We start from the raw sequence: 15,068 nt of genomic DNA on the forward strand, positions 1-15,068 counted from the left end.
TACGATAATACTGAACAAATCCATGCACGGTATGATAACACTTTGGGGAGAATGTCCGCATGACCACCTTCACGTTCATGGGTGATAGGCGATTGTGTAAAGTGGTAGAATATGTTCTATTTAATGAAGATAATCCTTATATATTATGTTATTTTTTAGGGAACATATTCTTGCCAAAAATGCATGTTTTAGCAATTGTGTGTTTATTTTTTCGTCTCATGGTATAATTTGACAATCGCGCATCCATCGTCTTATTTTATGCATACCAGCTTTGTTTAAGTTCGTTGCGTACCATGGAAAACACGATGCTTCACCGTGGCGCAGTGAATATTGTGTCCACCTAGTGCGCGGGAGGTCACGGGTTCGATCCCCACTGTAAAAGTGTCCTTTAAATCTCCTTCAAAGAGACCAAGTACTGGCTCTACCCAGGAAACGGACTCGAGACCGTTTCAATAAGCCTTAGGCTTTCAATGCAATCGAGCTTAAATAAATTCGTGTAAATTAAACTAAGCTCGCGAAACTTTTTTATTTAATATTTGATTTCACTCAACATGCATTATACAACACTTGACTCTCTCAGGCTGCGAGTGGGGCGACAAGGACTTCGCGTTCTGTTCAAGCCTCACCAGTGAGACGGCGTTCCTTTGTTTTCAGCAGAGCGACGCCTGTTGTGAGACGTGCCAACAGTATGTAGTCTCAAACAACGCAGGTGAGTGCAGGTGCTCTAAGCAAATAAATGTTCACCTTTTTATGGTCATACAATCTAATAAAAGACGGATTAACGGCGCCTATTGAACACTCATCTTCCATGTTAAGTAAACACAATATCATTGCGAGTTGTTTACTTTCTGATAGTTGCATAATATTATTGATGAAAATACCGTTTTTCATAAAATGAATCATCAATAATTCCTCCACAATCAATATATCTTGCGACCATGTTGATTTTATTAACCATTTTCAGAACAAGTATTGTGTACATAATCCTTGCATATTCATTCATACTATAAAAACATATAATCAAAACTCCAGGTATTTCATCAGCTAAGAAATGCTTTGTGGTCATAATTCTGCGAAGTAATCACCACAAAACAAACTTAAAACTAATAAGAAAGTCCCATTCGGTCAAAAGCTACAAATTAAAAAGATTTTTTATTGATGTTTTGGAATAGATTAAACGCGCTAATATCCTCAATTGTATTGGGCTCAATAATAGGAAAAAGTGTAAATTATGTTAACAATCGAAGGGCCGATAATTATTAGCTGGCTAAGTGACATTGAAATGTGGAAAAAAATCTCTTCCCAGAAATGTTGTACAGGTTTCAACTGGGCCATGAATCCGATAGAGAATAGTTTATCAGAAATAGCGTAAACTTTAGAACCTTGGTCTGTGAACACGCGAATAAATGCATGTGGGTAAACTGTCGTCGAAGATCAGCAAATGCAGTTCGCACAAGCTTATCGGGGACAACACTTTCTGTATGTAATGGACTTAAGTTTAGAAGAGACTTCCTTTGAATAAAAAATAAAAATCTCAATAACGGCAAGTATCTCCCTTTATTTATTAGCCTGCGGACGACACTCATAAAACCGATTTTTCCCCGAGTGAGCCTCACATGTTTTCGCGTTGCAGAGTGTCGCTATGGTGACAAGAGCCCTGCCAATTGTCAACTCTTCATACCGAACGAGGAGGCAGCGCGGACTCAATGTCAGATAAGAGGTAAGTCTGCTGTTAACATGTACACGGGCCTCGTTCTGGGAAAACAACGCACACATTGTGTATAATCAGTCTGTATACAAGTGTGCATTTAAGCCTGGTGGATTTGAATTGACGAAGTTCTACTAATGTTTACCTACTATGTGTTTTGACAAATACCCAAATGGAGTATATTCGCGAATAAGAGAGAATATAGTGTGTGTGTGTGTAATTGTTATCTTTAGGACTTATAATGGGTAAACGAATAATGGTTGAATTTTGTCTCTCACAATATCTTATTCTGTTACCAGGGCTCGACTGTTGTGCGACCTGCAGTCGACTTGGACATCCGGGACCTGGTGGCCACGTGCTGAGTTCCGGAAGTGCTTCCATGCTTGGATAGACACCCGGAGTATGCCTCCAGCAGACATCCATTGTGACATTGTCCTTGTTCAGATTTTTTTGTTTGATAAAGTCAGAATGTGCTTTTCTGTTCAAATGCGTTTGTTTTGGTGTCATATCATTTTCCGGACTGTGTACTGTCTGGTCGTTGGTGAACGCTGTATTTTATTTAGCAATATAAAACGGTTTGATTATAATTAAAAATCACATCTTAGCCCAACGCCGATGTTGTAGAAATGCATTGTGAAAATTTATTCAACGCAACCCAATTACATTAAGATAATACCCATGGCATTTAATTCAATTTATAAATTAATGCGTTTTATGACGTCATTGAAAAATGGAGATTGTAAACTGACAATTTAAAAGGGTGTGTCACAAGTGCTATATTGGGTAAATGCCACGTTTCATTAAAATAAGTTGATTTGATAATATGTATACATGTATAGATGCCTAAAACCCTGTATTCTCATATAAAAACATGTTGATATATCGGATAAATGAATGACTAGACAATCAGTAGTTGTTGGTTACCGAAGCATTTACACACATTCTAGAATAAATACATAATGAAAATGTATTTATTTAATTTTATCATCGCCATTAATCCAAAAATAAAAAAAAATACAACAATTTTCAGCAGCTTATATGAAATAACAGATATTACAGATTTTAATTTTGCTCTATAAAATAGTATGTATTAAACCGCTTTTATAATATATAATACTAGTAGACGATAATTAGTATATGCAGTATCAGGAACTGTCAGTAAGTGCAATGTACGTTGACAAAAAAGATGCAGTTGTATATGTAACGAAAGTAAATATTTGTAAAATGTACTTGTCGTGAACAAATCATAAAGCAATCTAACCTAACATAATGAAATAAAGCTTTTATGTAAATTGCATTCATATTCAAAAAATAAAGTTAGAAAAGAAAAAATCAAATCCGCTAAACCGCAATTGGGCAATTGACAATACTTTGTTGCTTGATGCATGCCTTTTAAACAAGTTTGATGAAGCTAAAATTTAATTAATAATTTAAAGAACTCCAAATTCGATATATATTGACCAATAAATAATAATAAAACGAAAATAAGTTATTTAATCAAGTTTTAAACATAGTATCTTAACGTTTAATTGAGTTAAACACTTCGAAAATCAAGCTTATTGTCCCCTACCGGTTTCACCGGAGGGGACTTACACTAAATGGTTTGCGCTCTGTGTGTCCGTCAGTCTATCACACTATTCTGGATCCTGCGATAAATTTAAAAGTTCTTCAATTTTTTTCGTGATACTTGAAATATGAACAGATGGCAATATGGAGAATATGCATGTCATTTCTTTTTGTTCCTACGTCAAAAATTCCGGTTGCTATGGCAACAAATATATTTTTAAAAATCTGACAATGGTGGAGCCGGTAGAGGACATATATTGCTTGGCAATAGTCTTGTTGTATATGCGTTTCTTTTTTCTATTTTCTGCATACATCATCTTACATTAAACGCAAGATTTCGCCCAAACTTCGAACATAGCGCAGAGCAATAATTTTATGGTAATACGTAATTAAAAACGAATTGTATTTGCGATTAAGCACAATTTATAATCGAAATGCTCAAACACGCACTAAAAACTTAAGGAAATTCAATAACCATTTGCACAACATGAGCGAATACGACCACGTCTAATTGTGACGACAATGTGTATTTCGAGACGATCTATTTAGTTAGTACAACTTAATTCGGTGTCTTGATGGTTGTAGAATTATATGTACAGTAGAAACATCAGCTTAAATTATGTTTCTGCATTAATATCGTAAAACATTAAACAGGCAAATGTTCTTTGACTGATCGGAAAATCCATTAACAGCGACGAGTTCTTGTAAATAAGCACACGATTGAAATAAGCATGCACGACGGTTACATTACATTCACTGGGAGCAAGGAACGACAACTCTGCATGGATTATTGGTAAATAAGCTGCACACATAAAAGGGACATGTTCACATATTTACTTACATTGAAATAATAATTCAATGTATGAACTAACATCAATACGATTCGTAAGATAATCCTGAAATAAAATTGCAAGAAAAACCGTTATTTTTAAATGACCTTCTCTAGATCTGGGTCCACTGGAAGCAAAACGCACTTTTTCAATTGCAAAATTCATGCTTTCACTGTTTACAGTTCGCATTTTGTTTTAACGAAATGCTCATATGAAAAGCGTTTCAATCATTTTATCTGACCGATCTTGATTAAGGATAATCCGTACACGAATCGACTCTCATCGTTTTTCATAGTCAATGTGGTTCTTTCGTTTGTTTCAATAATATGTATAATGAATGTATATATGTAAGAAGTTATAAGAACCCATGACATTTTGCGTTGTTATTTTGCCAAACTGTAAACACATCTCTGTAAAGGTTACAATTTTGATAACGTATGAAATTGAAGCAATGATTGAACTCCGTTCTTTCTTCTTCGTCTTATTCATGCATTGCCCACGAGTCTCTCTGGGACATTGACGTAAAAGAAAACATTTCAAGAGTCGCGGTGTGGTGCAGCTAAACGGATATTTAAAACTATTTATAAAGTCATTGGTGACCTTTGTTTAGTGCCATCTCTTCCTTGAATTCGTCAAAGACTGGGATCCGTCACAGCGGTTTGACAGCTGATTTCACTGTCTTGTTGTTGACGGGAAGTAGGAGTGTCTGAGGTAGTCTGTTCTTCAGAGTAGAATGCAATCTTCACACAGAGTTGTTGTTCCTAGCTCTCACATACACCTCTGCAACCAATCCCCACGCAGAGTTGTCGTTACTTGCACTAACATACATTAGATTTGATTCTGCTATGCTGGTTCTCGTCAAATATTGCGCGGAGGTTGGGGGTCATGACATGAATGAGACGCTCTCATAAAAATAGTCCGTTCTGAGCCCATCACAGAGGTGAATGTAATGTAAGTACCGTCGTGCAAGAGATTGAGTGAAATGATGTACCTGATACTGTTGCCTTTTATGATTATGTAGGAGGGCGGAGGTAGGGGTCAGATTGAATATCAATCAAGTTGTTAATGATTCGGCACATCATAGTGACCTTGGCTGTTTGGAGTCTATCTAGGGGCTGCTATCCGATGTCTGCTATCATCCGTGAGCTGTTGTTTGTAGTCCTGTATTCGCCTTTCACGTAGCGTCATGTATGTTTGTTTGTGAGGGCCCCCTTGCAGTTGCAGCGAAACCCGATAAGGTAACGAAGTTGGTGAACGTCCGGGCTTTTAGACAAGGTGGGAGGCAGGGTAGGTTGCGCCTCAGGAAGCCTAGGCTGTTGCTTGCCTTCAGGGCGACTGCAGCTACAAGAGGTTTCCAAGACATGTTGTCCGAGATTGTGTCTCCATGGCCATCTGTCTTTCTTTACTGGTTCACGCTTCTTTCCATGAACTACATCTACGTACCCTGAATATTTTGGGTGCCGCTCATTCGAGATATGCAGGACTTCACACTTTGAAGGATTGAATGACCTCTGTTTGTCTTTTTTTACATTATAACAGGCACAGTTGTTGCATCGCGTTTTGCTAAAAAAGGAATCATTATAACATGCACAGCTGTGCTCGACGTGGCTCGATTGGTCATTGTCGGCTCGGGTACAACTTTAATGTACCCCGGGTACTCATACGTAACTTAAATGTACCCTGGGTACGGTAAATGTACTGAAACGTTCCCGGGAATTCTAACGCTAAATTAGTCGTTGTCGGCTATTTTTTAAATTAATTATGTCCATATTTATGTCAATATTCTGTAAAATGGCTTCTATATTATCGAAACTCCTACTCAAAAAAGCATTTTGAGGCAGTTATTTTTGAAAGAGATTTTTTTTGTATTCCGTAGCGCGTTTAAAGTGATATTATGGGCATTGTTCACTGTTGAATTGAGCTGAAAGGAATTAACAGGTTATAAGAGTTAGTTAAAATGTTGTTACTGACCAATTATCTGCAACTTGTCTTGATATCAGTTGTTTATATTTTATATTCGATATTTTACATGACTCATCCAGTCCTCTAAGCCGAAATGATCCGTAAAACAAAATTGTGTCTTTGTGTCGTAAGAACGAATCTGCACTAAAACTAAATTTAGGCTCACATCGTACATGCCTGATCAGTTGTCAAACGAAAGTACGGTTGATATTCAAATGCATTATTTTTCTCTTTCCGGGATATTTTTTTAGTATTTTGATGCTGCATTAACAAATATAAGTGTATATGAAGTGAAAACACCAAAAAAAAAAAGGTTGTGATAGACACCTTTAAACTATTAGATGCCCATATTATCACTGAAACATTGTTTTTTGGCGGGCAAAAACTCTGGTACATTAAAGAATACTTAAGAGTACCCGGGATACATTTAAGTACGACCCGAGCCGACAATGACCAGTCGAGCCACAGTTGTTGCATCGTGGTTTGCTAAAAATTGAATCTGGAACAACAGTCTACAGCATATGTAACTCGTTTCATGCAGTTGGATTAAATTAGCACCCGCGTTGGATGCTGTTCATACATTTATAAAATAATATGGGCCGTTCTTTGGTAAAACCAGACTTAATGCGTTTACAATAAGCATCGTTCCAGAATAGCCTGTGCGGTCCGCTCATATATTTGAGCCTTGTTATGTGAAAACTGGGCATAATGCATGTGCGTAACATGTCGTCCCAGTCCGCACAGGCTAATCAGGGACGACACTTTCCGCTTTTATGACATTTTTCGTTTAAATGAAGTCTCTTCTTAGCAAAAATCCAATTGAGAGGGAAAGTGTCGACCCTGATTAGCCTATGCGGACTGCACAGGCTAATCTGGGACGACACTTTACGCAGATGCATTATGCCCAATTTCTCAGAACGAGACACATTTGTATAACTCAAAATTAATTACCGGTATTCAAACAAGGCCGAAATGTGTGTTCCGTTTGGAAAAAAAGTACAACTTAATGCGGAAAGGGAATCAAACGAGTCATTACAATGTATTTATTGTTTTATTTAAGTCATAGATACAGTTATGGTGTTCCTATAACAGCAGTTACATAATCAGTGCTTTTTTGCAAATGCAGCACGTTTACAACTCACTATTTATCATATCAATTACGGATTTACGTAACTATTGTACGAATTCTAACAAACAACTGTCCGCATCAACCATTTAGCAGCTGATTAAGCTGTTCAACACAAAACTAACACATGCAATCAAAACAGCTGCAAAATATAAACTGAGCTCTTTATTGTGTCTCAAACATAATTGCCCCAAAACATATGAAAACTAAGTTGGTTTTCATATAATTGTTACTATAGCAAATGGTAGTTTATAGTTTAAAAAACCACATTAAAAGTTAATATAATTAACAGCAGACATATAATTATAAATACCATTTTTTCACTTAAAATACATGAATTTGGACCTGATAATTATTTTCTAAGGAAAGACAAACACAACAAACTGAAAAGATCTGCGGAATGCAAAGTTGAAGGAAAAAGCACTGTTTTATATATATAATTTGATTAAGCAATTTCTAACAAAAATATTATAGTTTTAGTTAAAACATTTTTACACTTGAATGCATAACCCCCAAAAATAAACAAGATATGTGTTTGTCAGAAACACAATGCCCCCTACTGCGACGCTTTGATACATTATTTTTTTTTACCTTTGACCTTGAAGGATGAAATATGCAGCTCCATGAGATACACATGCATGCCAAATATCAAGTTGCTACGTGAAGGGACATAGAAGTTATGAGCATTTTTCGAAACCTAAATGCGAAACCTAAATGCAAAGTGTGACGGAAGGACAGACAGTCTGATCACTATATGCCCTCCTTCAGGGGCATAAAAAGGACTTTTTAGAGATTTTTATGAACATTGGTCTAAAGGATACACATTTATTTGAAGTAATATTATCAGTAAAGGAAATTCCTAAATAAAACCCTGAATGCATAAACATGTACCCATACAGAAAAAGCATTTTACAAGATGAAACAATCAGCATACAAACTATATACAATAAAGGTAGCAATATTGAAACAGGCGTAAAATCTGGACACATATTACAGTAACAATAAGAGTAACACGTTATCACAAACAAAGCATCAAGCATACAAAGATATAACGCTGTAACTGGAAATGTGAAGATCTAACTGCCTGTATATTGACCTACGTTGTGTCTGAATGCATAAATACAATGATTCACATATGTGATAAATTGTCCAAGAAGGTAACAAGTTTCAAAGAACATAATTAACAAGTGCTTGGCAGAGATACACAAATGTATTAAATACCTTCACCTGTAATATTATGAGCTCATTTATTTATACTTTTAATACTATGAATACAAACTGTTGTACTAGCTTAACAATATAATAACAATAGCGATGAAACAATTATGTAATTGGATTTTGAGTGCAAAATATAAACAATTCATGTGAATATCTTTAATGTCTTATACTTATATACAAATGTTTACACACCTGTTTACATTTTGCAATGATAGTTTCTACTCCATGCAGTTTAGACTGTGCAAATTTAGTCTTGCATTAATATATTAATGAATACCGGTTTTAGAGTAAACCAAACACATGGAAACAGCAAAAATAATGAGATTACTTCTTGGCAAATAACAAAAACACTCAACTGCTTTTACATAATAATAAAACTTATTGTACAAAAATGAGAAACATATGAAACTGTATCATTGGCTACATTAAATTATTTTTTTTTACGTAAACATTCTACCAATAAACACAATCGTCACAAAGTTGTTTATGTATGGAGACAACTTCTGAAAACATTCACATCCTTCCCATTTTATTTCCTGTAGTTTTTTTTTAAATTTTGTTCATGTGTTACATAACATTGTGATTTGAGTGTTTTTTTTTAATTGGTATCTTTTATTTGTATCTATTGTTGGTTATAAGACTGTAAAAAGATTTACACATATTTACAAATTATAATACTTCATTAGACAAATTGAATGTGAAATCAAAGTACTTGTAAGATTCTATTTCTTTTAAAGCCAGAAAATTTAAGTATAAATAAGAAACATATTTTATCTATGCCAATTAGAATATATCTGGTGGTAACAAGGTAGAAATACGTCTCTTTTGTGCTTTAAAACTTAAAAATAATCGCGTTTGTTGAAAATGGACGTATACGTCTAGAAATCCTACTTTCGGTTTTAAAAACGTACTGTTTGAAAAATAATAAATTACTTGCTAACTATGCTATAGATTTAATTTTATCTACGTCAATTAAAATATATCTGGTGGTTAAAAGGTAGAAACTTGTCTTTTTTGCGCTTTTTAACTTAAAAATAATCACGTTTGTCGAAATGGACGAATACATATAGAAATCCTACTTTCGATTTTAAAATTAAAAAAATAAATAAATTACTTGCTTACAAGGCTATAGATTTAGAACAATTTTGCACACTTTCAAATTGCATCTATATGTCTTGATTAATAGGTACTTCATTTCAAGGTGTGTGGCTTTAAACGCCCCATAGACATTCATGCTTTAAAAAGCAGTGTTATAATTAGGCTCAGGAAAAAAGTGACATACACTATATCCTTAATCAAGCTGATTTATGCAAAACACAGTTCATAACAATGTCGAGACAAATCGGGACACATTTTTACACACAAAGGGGTGACTTAATTGTACTTGAACTTAGCACAATATGAGCACAAGGCAAAATCTGCAAGCATGATATAAATGTAAGAATATAAACACAATAACTTAAATAATTTCTTACATAATTTAAATAAATATTGATATGATCAACTAACGCACCAAAAGAATGAGCTGATAATTAAATTGAACACAATTTATAGCATGTTGTAGTTATATTTGCAAGAACGACTGATAACACACAAGACTGTAAGCAGTTTACTGAATTTTAGGCTCTTCAGTGTTAAAAAACGCTTCATAACATAATAACTGAAAGGTTTACGTTAATCAATAAAGCTTTTTTTCCACAAAATCGTTTGTTCAAAATGAGCTAAAAATATGGTTACATATTTCTTGAAAACAATTATCAAACAGTGAAAATATTGCTGAAGCAAATGTCTATTTTACAACTGTGGATATTTTATTCTGATAAAATAATCCTAGCTTGACAAATGGTTATACCTACAGACTACATCACAGAACATGGTTTAATATTTGTATGACCAATTTTTTTGTGAATATAAAATACCGGTAAATCAATCAATATGAATACATTTTATCAATATTTAAAGTAAAAATTAAAAGAACATGTTTTAATATTTTATTAATTACATGCAGGGTTTATCAAGTTCACCATCAATTTTAGACAGAATCTTTTAATACTTTTGTTTTTCCTTAACTTGTAATAAACAATTTTTATAATAAATGTAAATTGTATATTCCTACTAGTACCAACATACATGATAAACGAAACAATATTCAGAGTAAAAATAAGTTCAACTGATATGATTTTTTTTTTAAATAAGTACACAAGCAATTGAAAAATGAATTCATGATTTGAGGTCAATAACACTTAATTTGACAGACCAATGAATACAAAAAAATCTACAACGATTTCACTTTAAAATCTAGCCAATGAAAATTAATCTCCAACCCAGCAATTCTTTTTCATTGGCTACTATTTTCACCATTAACAACTACGGAAATTGAGATATATTTAAAGACATTGGCTTCAGGAGAGTAAACAGCCAAACATTTGTTGCTCAATCTTGAATTTTTTAAACTGCACAACACTGAGTCTAAAGCCAAGAAAACAAACCCTAAAGTAAAAAAACTTCACACGATGGCCAATAACACAACTTTCTCACAGTTACTTTGTTGTCATAGTTTTCACGTTGTCAGTTTTCCCAGCCACACAAGCTGTCTATTGAACTGCTCTATCACTCATCTTAATCACCAACCTTGGCTATAAGTTCATCACATATGGCGGTGAGCTCACTATTTTCTTGAATCTGAAATGAAATGGACCACCAGTTATTGCTACGTGTTAACCCTTTACGACTAAGATACATATTTTGACGCATTTGTAGTCACATTAGTGTAGTTATTTAATTTAATACATTACTTACTATATTCAAGTGTTAAAGGCTTCATTTCCAACCCTTATATACTGATGAGCAACAAACAGCATAAAACCTGAACAGACTGCTAGTTGCTCGCACACTGTTCTGGTTTTATGCTGGTTGCAAAAGCAGTTTTCACTTTGCTTCTGAGTGGGAAAGGGTTAAACACAGATAAATCCCATGAAATTGATAATAAAACATGAACATAAAATATACAAAAGATTTCTATTGCATTGTAAATTGGTGGCCTTTTTAAAGGGAAATTTGCATCTTTGTATTCCTAACTGAAATTATTATAGTGTTATACTTTAGCACTTAAAACATCTAAAAAAGCATTTATCATATTCTACATCTTGTTTTCTACAATTACTTATATTTCTTTCTTATACAGATACATGTGAAATGTATCTTTTTAATGTTTTCATTGGCTACTTTTTTATTTGACTGAAGAATCGAGTTATGTTATTTTGAAATGAAATTTCAACATATAGCAACATCCGGAAATACAAACAACTTTCGTTTTTTTCATGACATTTACTTAAATATTAATTTCCTATACTATTTTAGAAGCATTTGCACTTCATGCAAATGCATAAAGCCCAGTTTTCCCATAGCATGACTAACCATATACTTTTTTAATTTAATCTATTCACCAGTACCTTTTGTTCCAAGCTCCTCTGAAGGCCTTGTATTTTCAGATCTGCTTTCTTAGTGGCTGCCTCCAGTCGAGCCACTTCTGTACTCGTAGATTTACGCAATTTCTCCATCTCATCACTAGCCCTGTCACAGATTAAAAATTCAAATGAATATATATGAGTTGCTCTGCAAAAACAGGGTTGTGCAGTCTGCACAGGCTTATCAGAGATGACCCTTTTCATCTAAATTGAATTTGAGCTAAGAAGAGATTTCCTTTAAACGAAAAATACCACAAAAGCAGAAAGTGCTGTCACTGATTAGCCTGTGTTGAGAGTACAGGCTGGCCTGTGTTGAGAGCACAGGCTAATCTGTGATGATACTTTATGTACATACATCAAGCCTTGTTTTCCCAAAGCGCAACTCGTATGATTTGTTACTTTGTTTGCTGTGTTTAACATTCTTTCAAATACATTTCAGCATTCATTTAATCTACACAAAAATTTCCTTAGCAAGCATTGCTTATCTTAGCAGTAAAGTGATTGAATGTGATTGTGTACTTATATTTAGATGTGCCAGTAACTGACAACTGAATTTTGTAGTATATATCTTTTGACAAACTAAATTAAGAATAATAAATGCATCAATATATTTCCACAATCGACTCCTTTAACTGACAAGCCTCTATAAATAATCCCCCTACATACCGTACCAGTTTATCCTCAGCTTGCTGTATTATAAGAAATCCAACAATATACCCTGCTAGTTTATCATCCCCCTGCTGTATTACAATAAATCACACTATATACAGTGCCAGTTTATCATCCCCCTGCTGTATTACAATAAATCACACTATATAAAGTGCCAGTTTATCATCCGCCTCCTGTATTACAATAAATTCCACTTCGTTCCACGCCAGTTTATCCTCAGCTTGCTGTATTATAATAAATCCAACTATATACCCTGCTAGTTTAACCTCGGCCTGCTGTATTACAAAAAATATCACTATATACCATGCCCGTTTATCCTTAGCCTGCTGTATTACAATGAATCCCACTATATACTGTTCCAATTTATCCCCGACCTACTGTATTACAATAAATCCCACTATATACCGTGATAATTTTTTCCTCAGCTTGCTGTATTACAATAAATCCCACTATATACCGTGATAATTATTTCCTTGGCTTGCTGTATTACAATAAATCCCACTATATACCGTGATAATTTTTTCCTCGGCTCACTGTATTACAATAAATCCCACTATATACCGTGCCAGCTTATCCTCTGCCTGCTGAATGACAGAGGCCATCTTCTCATCTGCCGCCTTCAGTCTGTCCTGGTAGTCCTGCACACACTTCTTGAGTATCTCCTCATTCTATTGAAAAACAGGAAATGTATTAGCCTTGTTATTGGAAAATCGGGGCTTAAAGTATGTGCTTAAGTGTCATCCCAGATTAGCCTGTGCAGTACACACAGGCTAATTTGGGATGACATTTTTTCGCCTTAACTGGATTTTCAATAAGAAGAGAAATCTTTTAAACAAAAACCCAATAAGCAGAAAGTATTGTCCCTTATAAGCCTGTGAGGGTTGCACAGGCTAATATGGGACAACACTTTTGTCGCATGCATTAATCCCTGTTTTGCCCAGAGAGAGGTACATATTAAAGATTGGCTTGTTTGTTTATTGGGATTAATGAGACAGTTTCACTGTATTATAATCATATCATAGCTGTGGATTAACTTACTCACACTCATCCTGGCTCAATTAAAACTGAATACAGACACCACCTGCTTGATGCCACCCCCCCCCCCCCCCCTTCATATCCCAAGCTAATAAGCAGGATTTTCAACTACTATGCAAAACCTGGTTAAGACATGTATGCAAATTGCCTCCCTGTTCAGTGATGACCTGAAACTTTGTCTCACATCCAACAAATGCCTTATTTATTTATTCGTTTGCAATCCTATAAATTTACTTTTCACATTCGTAAAAAAATCATAGCATAAAAATCAATTGTATCTAAAAAGTGGATTTTCTCTTCTTTTTATCTTTAGCAAGATATCTATTCTATATAAGTTTATGAGTTCCTAGTTGTTGCTTTTGTACCTTCTTAAAACCTTCCACTACTCCCTTGGTACGTTCATATCTCTGATGGAGGTCAGAAAATGCTGTCTCCACTGACTGAAGATCTTCCAAAGCCTGTAAAGGAAATATACCAAATAAAATATAAGAAAGCTGAAATTGAGAGGCCATATTCAAATAGATTTTGTAAATGAGAATACTAATGATTATTGAGGAAGACACAGGAACTGGAAACAAATTGAAACTAGATCCTGTCACAGTAGTGATGACAATACCCCTCATGCAACACAGCGCAATGTGTGGAAAGTTGTGACAATTAAACATTAACCTTTGCGTGTAACCAATTTTGACCACATGGGCATTTTTTTATCTCAATTTGTAGTGAAACACAATGCAATTTAACATATTAAATTTAAGGATAGGGTCTCGTGGTTTCCGAGGTCAGTTTTGAATATGGAGTTTGCAATTTTATGACCCTGTTGTCATGATTTTATGCAACTACCCAGAGGTCAAATATGCAAAGCTATGCAATGCTTTATACTAAATATAACATATTTGAAAGTTTAAGAGAATGCCTGTGGACAAGTTTGTGTATACGGACAGATTAATAGACAGACAGAAAGACTGAAAAAGAGACAGACAGGCAAACAGACAGACAGACTGGAAGAGACAGACAGGCAGAAAGAAAGACAGACAGACTGGAAGAGACAGACAGGCAAACAGACAGACAGACTGGAAGAGACAGACAGGCAAACAGACAGACAGACTTGAAGAGACAGACAGACTGAAACACAGACAGACTGGAAAAGAGACAGACAGGCAGACAGAAAGACAGACAGACTGTAAAAGAGTCAGACAGGCAAACAGACAGACTGGGAAAGAGACAGGCAGGCAAACAGAAACACTGGGAAAGAGACAGACTAAAAACAGACAGACAGACAGACTGGAAAAGAGACAGCCAGTATGACAGAAAGACAGACAGACTGAAAGACAGACAGACTGAAAAAGAGACTGACAGGCAGACAGACAGACTGGAAAAGAGACAGACAGAAGTTATTGAAATGCACTAAGTGACCCCGTGACCTAGTTTTTGACCCGGCATGACCCATATTCGAACTTGACCTAGATATTGTCAAGATACAACTT

At 34.9% G+C, this 15,068-nt stretch overlaps 2 protein-coding genes across 33 annotated transcripts in view; one reads left to right on the top strand and one right to left on the bottom strand.

Moving 5' to 3' along the window:
• LOC127858831 (neurogenic locus Notch protein-like) overlaps positions 1-2,195 on the top strand; it is a 43,523-nt gene extending 41,328 nt beyond the window's left edge. For all 3 annotated transcript variants that reach the window (XM_052396123.1, XM_052396125.1, XM_052396124.1), the window contains 3 exons: positions 581-709; positions 1,634-1,720; positions 2,008-2,195. In XM_052396123.1, the coding sequence (XP_052252083.1) occupies positions 581-709; positions 1,634-1,720; positions 2,008-2,099 (308 nt within the window). In that variant the 3' untranslated portion in view covers positions 2,100-2,195. The remainder of the gene's footprint in view (positions 1-580; positions 710-1,633; positions 1,721-2,007) is intronic.
• The window catches only part of LOC127858832 (transforming acidic coiled-coil-containing protein 3-like), a 164,936-nt gene that overhangs the window by 94,596 nt on the left and 55,272 nt on the right, over positions 1-15,068 (bottom strand). Inside the window, exons 16-19 of one of the 30 annotated variants that reach the window (XR_008039076.1) lie at positions 13,947-14,039; positions 13,108-13,214; positions 11,863-11,983; positions 10,263-11,092 (exon numbers count right to left, since the gene is read on the bottom strand). The exons of 25 other annotated variants lie outside the window; for them this stretch is intronic. Coding sequence is in view for 3 of the 5 variants with exons in the window: in XM_052396138.1 (XP_052252098.1) it covers positions 11,042-11,092; positions 11,863-11,983; positions 13,108-13,214; positions 13,947-14,039 (372 nt within the window). In the remaining 2 variants the exon portion in view is untranslated. Of the gene's footprint in view, positions 1-10,053; positions 11,093-11,862; positions 11,984-13,107; positions 13,215-13,946; positions 14,040-15,068 lie in introns of all 30 variants that reach the window. 4 more of the 30 variants (XR_008039077.1, XM_052396138.1, XM_052396139.1 and 1 more) reach the window with 4 other exon arrangements.

Source organism: Dreissena polymorpha, chromosome 14 (genome assembly GCF_020536995.1).
Source record: "Dreissena polymorpha isolate Duluth1 chromosome 14, UMN_Dpol_1.0, whole genome shotgun sequence".
Classification (NCBI taxonomy): Eukaryota; Metazoa; Mollusca; class Bivalvia; order Myida; family Dreissenidae; genus Dreissena; species Dreissena polymorpha.